The following is a 16,975-nucleotide window of genomic DNA, read 5'->3' on the forward strand; positions in this document are numbered from 1 at the left end:
AACCTCTCATCCAGGTTCTCTTTCTTTTTATCTTTTCCTTGAGTAGTAAAATTCCAACTCTGGATCTTTCAAAAAGCTGGAAACTCAATAGAATAGCACAGCGTGGCCCGGCAGCACTCGTCCCCGGCTTAATTTTCCCAACTGTGCTACTTCACGGAATCAAAAGACAGAGGGAAGCTTTTAAAACCTCGAGCAATGAGGATCAGAGCACACTCGTTTTTTTCTACTTTAGATTTTGCACAACGAATAATTGATACTCAACTCAAAGCTCAAAATGAACACTGTCAAAATGCAATTATATGAAATATGAGCCCAATGCACAGCCAGCTGAAGAAAGTGAAGTGATGGCCAAAGTATAGCTCCAAACAAGAGGAAGCGCCGCATTAAATCTCTCGACAACATCCCATTATCAGCTCTCAGTGTCATGTTCGGCTGCTGTGAAAACCAATCCACACCCGCCGCCTCTCCGGTTTGGCCATTATCAAGTTCTTGTATTTTGACAAGCTGTGATAAAGCAGAATCCAGCCCGGTGCTCCATCGACAGCTGGCAGTATGAAGCTCCATGCACTGTGAGATCTGTGTTAGTCCCAGACATGAGACAAATCCCAGTGACCCACATGACCAGTTATAATAAGGCCGAGATGACGGGGCAGCGGGGCCTCGTATGGAAATCTATTCATCCGGTAGGTCGCGACACATGGAACTCAAATACACAAAATAAAGTGAGATACAAAGATCTTTAAAAAAAACGCACAATTTCTCCTTTTCTCTGATAGGATTTAAGGATTGGTGGATATGTTTGAAAGCACTCTTGATAAAATAAAACCTTGGGAACATATATGAGACCACTTCTAGGCAGCTAACCAATTACAAAGCTCCCAAATCTCTCTGTGATTGCTCATTGGCACTAAAGCCTTTCAAACAACACCCATGTTGTCACTGACAAATGTTTGCGCTGCTGGCGACCGCAGGCCACTATTTGTTGTTTGACAACAGAAAATAAACCAAATACACAAACCTGCCTGAACACTCACACCCCTCTCTCACACACACACACACACACAGACAGGCACACTCACACCCTTCACACACACACACACGCACATATCACTTTGACCTCTGTTGGGTGACTGCAGGTGGATGAGCCGAAATGAAGCAATCTCACTCAACTCACACTTTATGGGATATCATGCTGAGTGTGTCAGTCTGAACATGTTACCTTGATTAACAGTCTAAAAATAGGCTCCCACACAGTGATGAGTGTTATCTCCTCTACACAACACAGAACAGGGACGCTTACACCACAGAGGAGTGATAAAAAATCCATCAGCGTGTTGGAAGCAATATATTTTGGAGCTCATGAAAAGATGACAAATTAGTTGTATTAGTCTATGAGGACTCAGTTATTGCTTTGGCTGAGAAGAAATCGTATCATACTCACATTACCTCCTTTGTCCCAGACCCTCACCCATCAACAGCTGTGGCAATTTTAAAGACATAGGGCAATAAGGCCTCTCAGAACATAGTTTTTAAGATTATTGTGATATATTAACTCTAAAAAGTTTGAACACAAGACGTTGCTGCTATTTCACTAGACCAATGAAAATATTGCCTTTATTGATTGAACATCGTGGAACTGAAGAGACAGAAATTAAGGAAGGGATTTTTGAAAATTTCTGACATGGTTGGAAGATGATCAGAAAACCCCAGAGGAAGTGTGTTTGATTTGCGAGGAGTCCAGTGAAGTGATTAATGTTTAATAAAGTGAGAAGACACTATGAAAATGAAACACTGGCACAGAGTGAGAAACAGCAGCAGCGTTCACCACGTTGGCTAAAACAGCTCAGTTCATTGTCCTGCAAAGGAAAACCCTTCTCTGGACTATGACTTAATTAAAGAGTGCCTCACTGGAATCGTCTCAAAAGAAATATAATGATGTCAGCATGTCCAGAAAAAACAGCCAGACAAAACACTGTGGCCTCATCATCACATGGGAAAGCCAATGCATTTCTATTTTACTCAGAACTTTAATTGCGGTAGAACATACAAGGGATATTCTCTATCTTGTCCTATGTTCTAAAATGGGACCGTGTTTAGTTTCAAAAGACATAGAGGTAATGATGTCTGATCTACCGAGCGGCCTAATGGCTTTCATAAAACTGCCTTACGAGCCAGTAGCCAGTCAGATTGACCTTTAGCCTCAGCCTACCCTCCAGTTCGACCTGTGTCGTTGAACAAGAGGCCAAAACACTTGATGATGCTAAGGTGCTAAGGGAAGTTATGTCCCGGACATCTGCTGGCGGCCGCTAACACCTGCTAACATCTGCTGGTTGTTGGTCATTTCAATTGTGTAGAAGACCTTTAAACCTGAATTCACCAATGAGTCCTGTATTCCAAAATACTGTGCTGCTGGTTTAGGATTTGTTTCTGAATATAACGGAACTTTTCGCATCACCCACGACATCTGTGAGTGGAGAGAGATGGTGTCTTCGGTGTGGATGAAGGTTCTTAGTAGCAGTGATGCTGTTATTCACCAAGAGGAGCTCTGTGCCGAGGCAGCCCAGGCCAGTGATGTGATGAACACTGTGGTGAAGCCTATCAACCTAATTTAAGCAGGAACACTCCATCGCAGAGAGTTCCAGCCTCAGTCGCAGCGGCTTCAGTCCCTGAGATGTGACCAGTTTTCAAAAAAGAAGGACTGACCCCTTCATGAACTGAACTGAGGAGCCACGATGGTTGGAAGTGCAAAACTAAAAACACTGAAAAGCGCCTGAGAGGCAGAGATCAGCTGCTGCCTCAAATGTACACGCAACTAAAAGCATTACATGTCTCTCTGAGAGGGAACAATGAAACTTGAATGTGTCCCGGCTCACCGCACTGTCTCCCAAATGTCAACCCTCTCAGCAAAAGCGATGGAACATGGTGTCGATCATATCTCTCCTGACAGAATTCAATCAGCTCCCCCACAACATTGCAGCCTTTGAGAAAGAAATGAAATTCTTCAGTTCTCCCCTTTTCCATTGACGTGGCAGAAGTTCGATGAGAGGATGCAACTGGAGATCATTGAACTCCAACGAGAGGATTCTCTGAGGAGACACCTTCTCCACCTTCAAGAGTTCGGATCGGAGTTTGGAAGAGGCCAGGTTTCATCTGAAGAGGTGCAGGTGAAGCATTTGAGTATTTTGTTCTCTGATGACTCAACTGAAAGCGGCTGAGAACCAAGTTGACCGACAACCATTCCTGCAACACTTTTCACGTCTCAACAACAAAACTTTGTTCCGACTTGTCAGTTCGTCTTCGGTCCTTCACACCAACGCTGAGTGAACTGCTGCTCCCATCATCGGTGAGATAAAAGTTAATGACCCTATAGCTGATGTGTTGACAACTTCACTTACTTAATCCATTTAATTTTAGTAAAACTGTCTAGAAGCATTAGCCTATGTGATGTGCGAATAAGCTTATTACCTTCATTTGCATAGGCTACATTAAAAACGTATCCTGCTATTTATTCCTTCTCCTCCTCATCCTTGAAATTTATTCACAAGATTTACCTGATGGGTCAAAACACTTTCAAGAAATCGACGCCCGGGGCTTCTGGGAAATAGTGAATATCCGAGGCTGAGTTGTCCCCTGCTCCATCTTTTCTCCTGTTATTCCTTAAAAGACCCGGTTGACACCCTGGAGCAGGTGAGTGTGTGTGGTAGCTCACAAACAAATAGAGCAGTGGGGCAAGTGAACTGAGAGATGCCGAGCCGATTAACCCAGTTCGATTTGTAACTCTGTCTAATCCCCCCCCCCACCCCGCCACAGGGCCCCGGCCTTGCATCATTATCGAGCAGCCAGAGAGTATATGAGAGTGAGACCCAGAGACCAGAGGGAGAGAAACACGGGGAGCAAATATAAACAGAGCGGAGCAGCTTCAGCTTGACGTCGGACAGGTGTGGGAATTATCGCCCGGCAAACGAGCGAACGCGGCGAAGGCAATGTGGCGTCAATTAGCCGGATTCCGACCGCCGACACGAGAACAAGATGTTGCTGTTTCCAGAGTTAGACCCACAGCTGCGGGGAGCGGGCGGGCCGTCTGATGGCTAAACATCCACTCCATCATTCACTGTCACGGGCTACAGTGAATCAGATGCCTAACCAGTGAGCTTGTTTAACCTGGGGGAATTGATTACACGCCTCCCTTCCCCTGACATTTGGAGCTGTGTCCCTAATTGTACAATATGCAGTGTCTCTAACATTAATAATGATGCAAGCCATAAGTTCTCACTGCTTTATGAAGGGGAGTGAGTGTTGGTGTGTGTGTGTGTGTGTGTGTGTGTGTGTGTGTGTGTGTGTGTGTGTGTGTGTATGTGTGTGTGTGTGTACTCCGTTGCTAAGTTTTGCATATGATTCATTTTAACTGGAAAGAAAAAGACACATGGTTGATTATGTCAGCCATCTTAGTTTAGTGTGCTTGTTGCAGGCTCAAAATTTCTAATGGGAATTAGATGCAAAACAGAACTAATAGCTCTTTAAGCAAAAGCGTTGAGCGATTTGAAATATTGACTGAATAATTAAGGTCGATGCTGAGTGAGATAATCAACACATTATTACATTTATTTCTGTGGGGAATAAACATGTGTCTGTACGTCATTTACTAGCAATTAGTAGAAATACACTGTGGTCTAATGCTTTCCTCCTGTTGTGAATACAGACTTCTCTTCCTCACTAGTGAGAGGATTTAACTCCATGAAAAGACATGATGAACCAAGGACGTTTTCTAATTGTCAGATATGAAACCAGTAGATGTGCCTCCCTCTGAATCTACGTGTACTGAAGCCTTGCTCTTTGGGGGACTAATAACTGCTGATATAGACTCAGTTCCACTCGCAGGTCTGACTGACGCAAACCTGTAAAAACCAGCTGCTAATAACATCCTCATCACTACCATGTGACATCAGACGCCTTGCTGAAGAGATGCAGATGCAGCCATCGCAACAAAGAACTAAGTGTGATTCACAGCATGGCCCTGGAAGGACGTCATTAAAACTGAAGTGGCTGTTGATGGGAAACTATTCACCCACCCTGCTGTAGAGCATGAGCATCTTCACTGGAGAGGCACCTGTTTCAATAAAGGCTCAGAAGCATCCCAATCCAGCTGGACAAAGTTCTACAGTAACAAAGTTACACAAATAAAAGAGCATTTGTCGGTGTTTACAGCGGCAGGAGTCTTTACACTATGTGGGAACTACTCAAAACTGCAGTGCTCAACGTTTCACCCACAGTGGCTCATTGACATATTTGGGTTTTTAATTCAATCCTGTCGGTGTTTGGCACAGGGGAGTGAGCTTGATTCGATAAAGCCTCGGATGTTTTGGCTCCAGGATATAAACAGTAGACAACATTAACACCAGGCAGCTCTCAGTCCTGCAGAGGTAAACTCGCCTCGTGTTGTTTTGATGAGAATGTTGGACTTACTGTGTTTGACTCACAGGCTGAACCACTGTGCTGGTGCATTCCCATTTCACACTCACGCACGGCAATAACACAGTTTTATATCTAATGTCCAGTTCTCCTACTTTCATTTATATTTATCTGAGTTTCACTTTTCTGGTTCATCTTTCTCCATTCGCTGGAATTACTGTTGTTTATTCCCTTTTTTTTTTTCTCCCGTCACGATCACATCTCCAAACCATTGACACAAACATTGACAACATTCATTACCATTTACTTTAGGTTAATTGGTTTTGCTAATGAGCAAACACCTCCCCATATGTGATGTGTTTGCACTGTTGACTATACAGATCCCTCCTTTCAGAATATATATACAACCCAGTTAATGTCTGTTCAGTTACCGCATTCAAGTGGCACATTGAGTGTCTAAATGGATTACTAAAACTCTATAGGGAGCCACGCTGTATGTATCTAAACCTTGCGGCATGAATAATACATGTGGGAGAATGGTTTGTTTCAGTGCTCTCAAACAATTCATCCAGTCCCCCCCCCCCCACCATCCCCTGTGATTGTCCTCTGGGTAATGTTGTATTTTATATGTATGTATGTATAAGGTATATACAGCTTCTGTGTGTATATCTTTTTCTAGTTTCTTTTGCTGAATCGGTTGCAGGTCACTGCCAGGCACTGCAGGTGGGAGAGGAGGAGTCAGGTTGAAAAGACAATACTGCACTGAAAACACACCGAGTTCGCTCATTCCAGTCCCACCATTCGTACTAAAGTGAAGGTCCATGTCGGCCTGGTGTACCTTATGTTACATTCCACTGCTTCCAGTATGTGCCAGTATAATAAGTACATTAAGGTTGTTTGTTTACCATTTGCTTGGATTTCTCTCCTAAAGTTCGCTCTCATTTTTGTGTCCTTCTGGTCCATTAAAGCAGAGCTGTACAGATGTGGGGAACCTGCAGATCTCTCTGTAAAGCTTCTCCTCAAAACAGGCACCCATGATCTAACCAAACCAAGAGCGTGCAACCAACTGGCCTGGAAAGAGTCTATCAACATGAAGTCAACGCTGTCACAGAGTTTGGGCTGCACGTGGATGTCCACATAGGGGTCCATGTGAAGCCTTGCGGACACAGGTGGAGGAAGACATTCACGTCACAAGGACAATAGCGAAACCAAGCAGACTTTGGAATAGCAGAAAATATGAATTTGCTATGACAACTACAGTGTCTGACATTTAATCAGGAAGTCCTTAATTGACCAAAACTCTGCTTCCATTCACATGTAACTATTCACATCTTTCAGTTCATCTTTTTAAGCTTAGAGCCCGACTAAAAACTTGTTTTTATTCTCAGCAATCCAAGCTTTCCTTTTTCCAGCAGCAGCCGGCTGTTTTCAACATTTATCTGCTAAAGAGCCTGATCTTTCCCAGAGGTGTTCATGAATACCTGAGCAGGGCTAAAAGAGGACTGAATATTGGACTTACGCTCAGTCATTGGTGTCTTATAATGGGTGCTCTGCTCTGCGTGGATTCGGAAGAATGCAAAACATGCTGACAGATACTTTATATGAAGTGTTACAAGGAGTCGTTGATGGTTGAGTTGTCGCTTCAATATAAAAAAACTATTAATTGTATTTCTTTTACCTGAACTTTAAATTTCCTATGCATGCCTCTGGAAATTGAGGGGAAAATCCACTGCACCATATAGAAACTGTCTTTCTTAATTTAAACTGTATTGCATTTAGGCATAGGGCTGTTGGTACCAGGCTCAGGCAAATGAACATTAACCTATATTGCTTAATACCGGGCAATGTCCATTAATTTTTCTACTTATCAAGATATTTGTCTGGCTGCCACATAATACTCTCAAAATGATGAAACTATTAGTCAGTCTAACACGTACTTATATGGGCCGTTATAGGTGATGTATGTAAAGTTGCCGATGTGAAAACAGGGGTTAAATAATCATCACAATCATCATAACAAGCCACATCTTATCCTTGCACTCCAGTGCTTAAGCAAATATCGCTCACACCTCTGTGCTATCTCTGTCCCATTCAAGTGCAATTCGAATTGAAATTTTCTTAAAACAGGAACCCTTACATCCGTCCTTTAAGTCAGAGTGATGATCTATTCCTGCGCCGCTGTAATAAATCAATGCTGTAATAAATCAATGCTGTAATCGTTACAGGATGAGTTTTTCTTTATACACTAAACTGTTCTCTAGATCTCTGCATCACAGCAGCAAGTCAAATCCTCCCTGAACCGTGGTTGGGTTTGTCTCTGCTCCGTCCATTACGTAATTTGGACAGCTACTTTCCCCGGGGCTATGTTAGCATAGCAGATAATGAGAAACAATGACAGAAGACCGGTAGGGGATTAGGATTTGTGTGTGTGTATGTACATGGGAGACAGAGAGGCAGTGTACGTCCTCACTAGAGACATCCTAAGAGTACAAGTACTGTATGTCATCGTCTGTCCTATATGCTGCCTGTCTTAATCTACAAGGGGGCACTGTCACTGTCAGGACTTTCGGTAACTTTGAATACAGTAGTGTATTTAAAAAAAGACCCTTTACAACCAACTCAGGATATTTATTCGAATAATTAACCACCGCACTGCGCTGCACAATATCCGAAACACAATACACAATCCAACCAGCACCAGCCCTTGGGCCCATGTTACATTAATATCTTAAACTGTACTTGTCTCCTAAATACTTTATCACCCAGGATTACATCTGCGGATTGGGGGTCAATCCCCATCTGCTCATTAGCTTGTTATGAGGTATAAATATAGTGTGGAGATCATTTTAATGCGACAGTTCATTTTACAACAGGACGGACCGGAAAAGTGTGTCTTCATAAATTCTCACATTTTAATTGAGTTTAGCACCTTTCTCTTTATTTATTTCCCTCCACGAGTGGAGCGGCCTCTCTGCGCTCTCATTGGTCGACACGGTTTGTTGACAATCTCAGGACTAATAAAGAGTCCAGTGATTACTGCACGTCTGTGATTTTGGTGAAGCCTGGTCCGGACAAAGGTTAGTGTGCAGTTAATGGCGTCATTATAATCTTTAAAGAAGATTCAATGAAGTTCCTTTCATCATCTTCAAAGATTATTTTTTCGTCCTCCATCTATTGATGAGTATCAATAACATTAAAATAAGCTGGGTGAGGTGAAGCTTTCCTTTTCATTGCCATTAATGTGGGATTGTTAACTACAAGTCCACTTCATCAACTGACAGTTGTACCAGCGTCAACAACACAACACTGACGGCAGCTGTTGAATCGATTTTGACACGACTGCAGATGCTACAAGATTCTAAAGCGCTCAGGTCCGGATGAGATATTATGCAATACCACATAAGTGCTTCCACCGCTCGGGTTTCCCCTTTTATTATCAAATGGCAAGTAATAGTTTCCCATCGGGTGTATCCTCTGCTGGTAGGCGGAAATACCTGGGTACTGTAAGATGGGGGGAAGGGGGGGGGGGGGGGGGGGGAACACTGAATTTTACTCCGACGATCAATAAGCTCCTCTTGACCTTTATATGCGTCAATAATGGTATTTCTGCCTTATGGTTGAGGATAAGAACTTCTTCCCCCTGTGGAAACTGTTGGCTTAGGATTCAAGTGCTCAGGAGCTCAAGCGAGAGCAAATATTGAGACTTAAACATCAGCGCAGGAAGTGCACAAGAAGATAATTGCACAGAGAAAAGGATTCAACCCATGCCTATACATGCGTGCTTTATATTTCCCATTCTTCCCTCTGACCAGTGCATGAGCCAAGGCTTGTCGAGCCACTCGCCTCGGGGTGAATGTCTAACATAACATTGGTATTCAGTGTGTAGGCCCCTCTCTGTATGTCCACCTCTGAGTTATGCAGAATGAACCCTCAGCAGCACTCGGTACATGACCTTCCCTCCAACACCAGCACCACTGCTGGCTCTCCACGTGGAAACTTGTTAGTCAGAGCTCTCCCTCCATCTCTCTCTCTCTCTCTCTCTCTCTCTCTCTCTCTCTCTCTCTCTCTCTCTGTGTGTCTGTGTGTGTTTTCTCTCATTCACATACACGGGAGTGGGAGATTTGACCCCTCGGTCTTATACAATCTTAGCCCAGCCCTTTCCACCCTCGCAGGCTCGGGACTTTGGCTCCAACGCCCTGGAACCAGTGACCTTTCATGGGAATGTAACCAACACCAGCCTCCTCGTTTCCTAACTGGCTCTGGGCCTCGGTGACATGTATGTAATGCTGTGATATAATGCAGCATTCTCTACATGCTACGTGACTCAGGACAGAGCAGTGTGCTGATATCATGGGGGGGGGGGGGGGGGGACTCACACAGTCATTATTTACTAACTGCTCACTGAGGAACAGATCTTCGGGCTAAGACCTTGCAACATGCCTGACAAACATGGCATGTTTGGACATCGGAACAGCCTCTAGGACCAAGACCAGGGAGGACTCTGTGTCCTCTGGGCCACTCGCACTCGAAGGCTGGCTAACGTACTTTGGTGACTCATCCGAGGTGAGGGAAAGGCCTTGTGTTGTTTCTTAATGGCGCTCTGCTCTGTGACTTTGGTAACAATGATGAAGCAGATGATTTAAGACAAACCTGTTTTCTCTGCGTTTATTTTAACGGCTCGTCCAGAAAACCACATTTATACGCTGCTATCGAACGTTCACGTGTCTACTTGTAATGTGGGGGCTTGGACAGACAGCGGTTAATGAGAGACGGAAGAAGATGTTTTCTAATACAAGCTTGGATGTTTGGCCCTGCCCTCGTGGCTAATGGAGGGGACAGTTGGATACGTTCCTCAGTGACATCTGTCCATTATCCTCAGCCCTTCAGCCTTATCTGTTCTCCAAAGAAAGTACACAGGGCGGCTCTACCCTCTCACCAAAATAAGTGGCAGACAGAGAGCCAGATGGGGGAGAGGAAATGGAAGAAAGGAAAGTGCTTCTACACCAGCTGCTATCCTGAAAAGTGGTTACATTTGTAGGAAGGGGAGCAGATCAGAGATGCTCAAACCATTAGGCACACATGTGGCCTCTTCTTTTTCATGAGACTCCAATGGGTCAGGTGGCGGCGACTCCCCTTTTTTTGCGTTAGAGGGCATTTAGTGGGCCAGTGCCGACAAAGGTATGGGACCATCAAAGAAGCCGTGCAGCGCTGGCTTTGTGTGTTCGGATGGAGATTTTTCTTTTTCCTGGCCATGTGTGGGTGTGTGTGAATGTAAAACCAACCAGCCCCAATGTACTCCTGGTGAATTCACTTATCTTTCTGAAAGAAGCCGTGGAAATTAGTTTACAACGCACACTGAACTTTACAGTATCCCGAAGGCTCACGTGTGTAACTGCTGCTGCACATCATATGTTCATATGTATCAGCGCCAAGGATACAAATCTAGCTTGTGTGGTCTTCTCTCATCCCGTTTGGGATTTCACACTCTGCTCTACACAATCTATTAAGAGCAAATAAACCCCAAAAATCAACATGAATTTGTTGATTAGCTCGACTGTGAGAAGGAACCGTGTGAGGAAAGCTCCATGTAAATTGTATGAATAAGCTCGAACACATTACGTGATTTGGATGTTGATACAGAAAACTTCTTACATAATACCTGTGTTTGATTAGTGGAGATATATATCCTGTGTACACACTTACACTAATCACACTACCCTTGCAGGCACCCACACACGTGCACAAACACAATGCAATGCAGGATTTGAGCTTGTGCATTGTTTACACAGGGAAGATTTGCCCTTAATTAAGGATTCAAAGCCACAGCGGAGGGGCTCTGTGGACCTGCGTTGTTTACACGAGCGCTTGTGTGCACCTATGGTTGTGCAGATCTTCTGTGTGAATGCATGAAATAGACATGGCATCATCCATTTTCTTTTTCCTCATCTCCACTTCTCAACGGGAGCACAGAGATAACAATATGAGCAACGTGCCTTTGGGTGCTGCTGCCAAAAATACTCCAGCATGTAATCACTCCCTGATATCACAGCATGACTCACATCATAGAAAAAGCAAAACAAACCGCAACAGCGGGACACATCCGTGCAAAGCATGAAGACGCTGCAGACGGAAATGTGACAAGTCCAATAGTACAGATCAACCCCCTCGTACAAAAAATATCAATAAACAATAAAACACACGGGACAGTTGACCTATTCAAATCCCTCGAGTAATACCATTCACTTCAATCTTTGCTCAACTTTGTCAAATCTGTGGAAAGTGTCAGATGTGACCTTCCATCGTGATAAAATGCAGCATTTCTCTGCAAACCTGGGTGCAATTCTAGCATCTCATCACTAGGAGGTGCACTTGTATGAAGCAAAACTTGATCTCCACTCCTCGCATCCACAGCCCTCGAGTTCTCCCACTGTCACTAAAGCATTTACAGAGCAGCTCTGACAGCACAGTGCAAAACATGTCTCCTGAGGCAACACATGTGTGCTGCATGTCGTGGTGAAACGTGCCCAAGTAGGTTGACACTTGGACTAATGGTCTTTGATAGGGTCCCCTGCACCGGGCATTTAGAAGATGAGCAGATTTAACTTGAACCCCCTTAAATGGATGCTTTCAGGGAGGCTGTGTGTACCTGCTGAGCAAATTATGAAACCAGAAAAACACCTTTCATCCTCCATCCGGGTCAATCGATCCCCAAACCCCAGGAGAGGGTTTTTTTCTCTGGTTCATAACATCAACCCCTCAAACAATAACACGACCGTCGCCTTTGAGCTCTCGAACACACGAGTCGATGCGAGGGATCGGAAGGGAGGGGAAGACACATTGACACACACCGGCGTTCAGAGGGGTTTCCCCCGCTGCTTCGAGAGGGTGTTTCCCCCTGGTGGGTCTGTGCACAGCGGGGGCCATTAGCACAGGCAGTGGGGGGGCATTGTCAAGGTGTATAGATGGTGATGATGAGCCAACTTACCATATTTACTTCTGACACCATGTCTATACTGGCTATGTCTATATTCATCCCCACTCCGACCGGAGCACCTATGGCAGATAGAGAACAACCGTGAGCAGCAGACACACAACACAGCAGAGGCAGCCTTTATGGGGAAAGTGTTAATAGATAATATGTGTAAATCAGGTCACAACACTTGAGAATGGAGCTGTTGTCAGCCCGTATAACAGTTCACAGGGTGGGTTTTTCTGATGCGCCTGAAAAGTTGTTGACATGGAATCCTCCAGCTCTGAACATGTGTGCGTCGCAGTCTCCACCTGTGATGGAGCATCGGTAAAACACATCTATTTGTCTTAAATTCCAGCAGACGTGTAACCGAGGGAGGGGGGGTAGACAGCCTCCCCCCCTTTTCCTCATACTGTCGTGATTTGTCATTCAGATAAACGAGCTGCAGTGTTTTTTTTTTTAATCATCCGAGGATCACATCCCTCGCGTGTCCCCCGTCCACGATGTGCGTATTCTGGGTTGATTTTCACATATTCTGCCTCGGCTGCATCTCACAGGATGTCAGACCCGTGGCACCTGCACGAGCCGGGAGAGCTGTCTCCTCTTCACTTCCCGAAACAGTCACTGAGTTATCCGCGATCGCCGTGGCGATTTGAAAACCCCCCCGTGCTATTATACAGGCTGACAAGACGCACACTGGAGCCGAGTTGGCGATAATATGAGTTCATTTACCTCCGAAATCTGGCCTCAATCGTATGTCATAACCTTTCAACAGCCTATCCACCGTTTCTTTAACCACAGACATATTGCTAGGGTCGTTAACAGCGGCGCTAGAGAGGAAACACAGAGAACAGGGATCAGATCACACATTATTCGTCCACCACAAAGTGTCCAAGTATTCTCCACGCCGTCTCCGACACTGTCACACTTAGGCAAAAACGAGTGGAGCATCCTCCGACCCTTTCCACTTACCTTTGCGCGCACACCACGAACACGAAGATGCAGATCGACCACACGCAAAGACACCGCATCCTTCGTATTCTGAACACTGCCATACTTTACTTGTGTGTTGTTGTTTTTTCTTTTAGTGAAGACACACGGCGTCCAACTTATTCTTTCCAGTGCAGTAATTCCAATGCCGGGCGCATGCGTATTCCCGACCACAACATCCAGAAGCAGCGCCGCTGCTGCTGATGGTAGTGGCAGGGGTAGTAGTCAGCCTGGGAGATTTAAAGGGGAATCAGGACTACAAGTTACTCGGGGGCTCACACGGGTCTATCCCCGGTTTCTTTACAACCAGTGTCATTGCTGGAGAAACCGGAACTCTGAATGGGGGGGAAGTCGCTGGTTTGAATCCGCGGAGATGAAGTAGAAAAATGTGGGTGTGGTTGTCAGTGTGTTACGCACGAGTCCGTCAACCAACTCAGCTAGTTGTCCCTGAGCAAGGCACTTAACCCTGCTGCTCTGGAATCTGGACTGAACACCTACTGGGCATGTGGGCAGCACGATGCAGAACAATGATGAAAACATTTAACTTTCATGCAGCTATAAAATACAGAATACTCCCAATTTGTAATATTAACCATACAAGGATAATGAGAAAGATTATTTTCTATAAAAAGGATACGATTGCTGTTTATTACCAAATTAAAGAATAGGATATTGACCAATATCCTGTTCTTTTATTTTGTTATTCTATTTGTTATGTATTTTTGATCAATGATATCAGACTCTTGGTGCATTGGCGTGAACTTACATACCAAAGGGAGATCAAACTGTTCTTGGGGTGAGTCAGGAGGGAACAGTTACACATGCTCACCCCCTTTCCAATAAATAAATAGATAATTGGAGAAAGAAAGAAAGATAGAAAGAAGGAAAGACAGGAACCCAGTATCAAGTGTTCAGTCAGTGACTCTGTCCATGGTGCTGAATCCACTCACTTCCTGTGGCTGTCTGTGCTTCTGCTAACGCGTCATTGCACCAACACTCGTCCTCATTGATCTGCACGCATTCGGCCCTCGGACTAAAACGAGGAGCGTGGATTAAGACCCCGAGAGGCGCGGTGCTGCCAGTGCCTCGGGGCTGGAAGCGGGATACATGCATCGAGCAGAGCGGCATATAGCCAGAGCCTGCACACCCAGCGCATCACTCACACACGTGCACGCTCGTGGCTCCACGCACTCTGGAGCAGGATGTGAGCTATACTGCGTAAACTCGGACGCGGCTGATCGTGGATGTGGTGGGATCAGAGGCGGATGTTAGAGGAGTGAGCCCCGTGTAGGAGCAGCTCTGTATCTGAGAGAGAGAGAGGAGGAGAACAGGAGGGATGCTGAGCTAAATGTGGGCCACCGTAAAAGCAAACATAAAAACCAATAGAAATATGTTAATGCTTTTTGAACTGTAAAAATTGAAATGCATTCTATTATTAAAACATGACATACCGCTTTTGGCCTGATGGAGGCGCTGAGTTTAAGATTCAGAAAACAAATTGGTGATTTATCAGCAGGGGGTTGATATGAAATTACTGAGAGTCAATGATTGGTTTAGGTGATGGATATTTCTGGATTTTAAATTACTTTATCCCCCATGCTACTGTCAAAAAACAATTAAAAGTTACTGAAATGTTTTCCTCGCGTATTAATACCTAGAATTTGGTTTTCCCAGTTTGTTTTCTATGATAAATGAAATTGTTTCATGAATTTAAACCGTGGCACCTGAACAGATTATTTGGTGCCAACCAAACACAGAGGACTCACATATTAAAACGGGTCATGGCATAAACTCTTTAGCGTAGCGGACAGTTGACATTTAAACCTGATATGACACTATTTTTTTATTTACCTCCACCAAAGAGATTATATTTTCATCAGTATGTTTAGCTTCTTTGTTTACTCATAACAAATTCCTCAACCGATTTCTATGAAACCTGTTGGCCCAGGGAAGAACCCGTGGGAATTTGGGGCAGATCCAGCAGAGATACAGTGTTTTCAAGATTTTCATTGACTTCTCAGAGAGTAATTCATGCATCTTGAGGGGAAACAGTTGGTATGTTTAGGGGATTGATATCGTGATGATGTGAGTGAGTGCAGTTTGGTGCACATCCCTATGAAAAACGGGATCTAGTAAATTTAAATGTGGTTTCATTAGGGACTGTGGGTCTTTAGCGGAGGTTTGGGATCTACTGAGCCATTCTAGCAAAGACTCAGACTGAATTACTTGAGAGCTAAACTACATTTTGAATTGTGTCTGCATCGCTCTTTCCCTTCCATTGAATCTTTATGTAATACCAAATTATTTATAAGGCATTTGTTGAAATTATTTAATATCCTGTATACAATTTGAATCAAACCTATAAGATAAGAGCATAGATGTAATTTAATTCAATAAAGCGTGCTTTCAGATGACCAGGATGTGTGTTGAGTACTTGTTGTGATACCTGGTCACCTACTGTTGTGGAACACGGAGAACTCTGGTAGGTTCCTGAGCCTGCTCCGGGGCACGCAGGGGGATCAGCCCTGTGCATAGCATTCGTGACATTTGGAATATCTATTGCTAATGGGCCTGCCAGCTTATCTTATATCAATTATGTAATCAACCAAAAAAAGGGATGGGGGGTGGGGGGTATGCTGCCATGAGAATCACGATAGGTTCTTTGCATGCGGCGCAGACTTTTAGTGACTGACTTGAAAAGCCAATCTATTTAAGTAACGCACAGGTTTAGATGTGTGGCACGAGAAGGACGCCCGTCACAGTAAATCTGTGTTTTTTAAAAACACAGATTTGATAGTTTATATCAGATTTTTTTTAATCAGATTTTTTCAGAGTGCAAACAGATGGTGGAGCCACACCAACGCTTCGCCAATTGCAACACAGCGAGTAGAGAGGGTGGGGGGGAAAGTAGCATTGTAACCCTTCAATGTCAGTGGGTGGATGTTGACATCCTTCTGAAACTGGCACTGAGTCAAGCAAACAAATATTTTGACCTGCCCTGCTGTTCTTAATGCTTGATTTACTGCATTGTTTAACATTCCCAAAAGGACTCGAGCAGCTTTCCTCTTCTTTCTGCATCTTTGCACTTAGAGGAACATAATAACTGCCTCTCTGAGTTTCTTTGTAAATACATTTTGGCCGGTGCAATATTCAGGTTGTTCTGTGCTTATGAATATAGCAGGATGTCCACTAAGTCTGTTTGGAAGAAGAAAAAAATTGCATTTGTGTCATTTCATGTCAGTAAACAAGGGTTTGTTTGCTGGCATCTTGGCAAGATGAAAGTTAATGGAAAATGTGCATGTGTGGGGAGCAGTCTCGCGATCACTCTATTTGTGTGTGTGTGTGTGTGTGTGTGTGTGTGTGTGAGGGCGCCTGAGTACACAGATAAAACATCTCAGTCCATTTTCTGCGATGACATCGACATTTGTATCTGCAATACACAATATGAATATACACAGAAACGCTGGCATTCACTGTCACACAACGAGTCAGATTCAGATGTGATGGGGGGGGGGGGGTATCCATCTAAAGTGGTTCATGCATAATTCTCCCTCTGCCAATTGCATGTCTCATTTAAGAATTGTTTTATCCTCAATTAAATCGCAC

General features: G+C 44.3%; 1 protein-coding gene across 2 annotated transcripts in view; it reads right to left on the reverse strand.

Annotated features, from left to right (window-relative positions):
• LOC128456979 (gamma-aminobutyric acid receptor subunit beta-2-like) overlaps window positions 1-13,434 on the reverse strand; it is a 51,310-nt gene extending 37,876 nt beyond the window's left edge. For both annotated transcript variants that reach the window (XM_053441437.1, XM_053441436.1), the window contains exons 1-3: window positions 13,352-13,434; window positions 13,112-13,209; window positions 12,395-12,462 (exon numbers count right to left, since the gene is read on the reverse strand). In XM_053441437.1, the coding sequence (XP_053297412.1) occupies window positions 12,395-12,462; window positions 13,112-13,209; window positions 13,352-13,434 (249 nt within the window). The remainder of the gene's footprint in view (window positions 1-12,394; window positions 12,463-13,111; window positions 13,210-13,351) is intronic.
• Between the last annotated feature and the right edge of the window lie 3,541 nt (window positions 13,435-16,975).

This window comes from Pleuronectes platessa, chromosome 15, assembly GCF_947347685.1.
Source record: "Pleuronectes platessa chromosome 15, fPlePla1.1, whole genome shotgun sequence".
Classification (NCBI taxonomy): Eukaryota; Metazoa; Chordata; class Actinopteri; order Pleuronectiformes; family Pleuronectidae; genus Pleuronectes; species Pleuronectes platessa.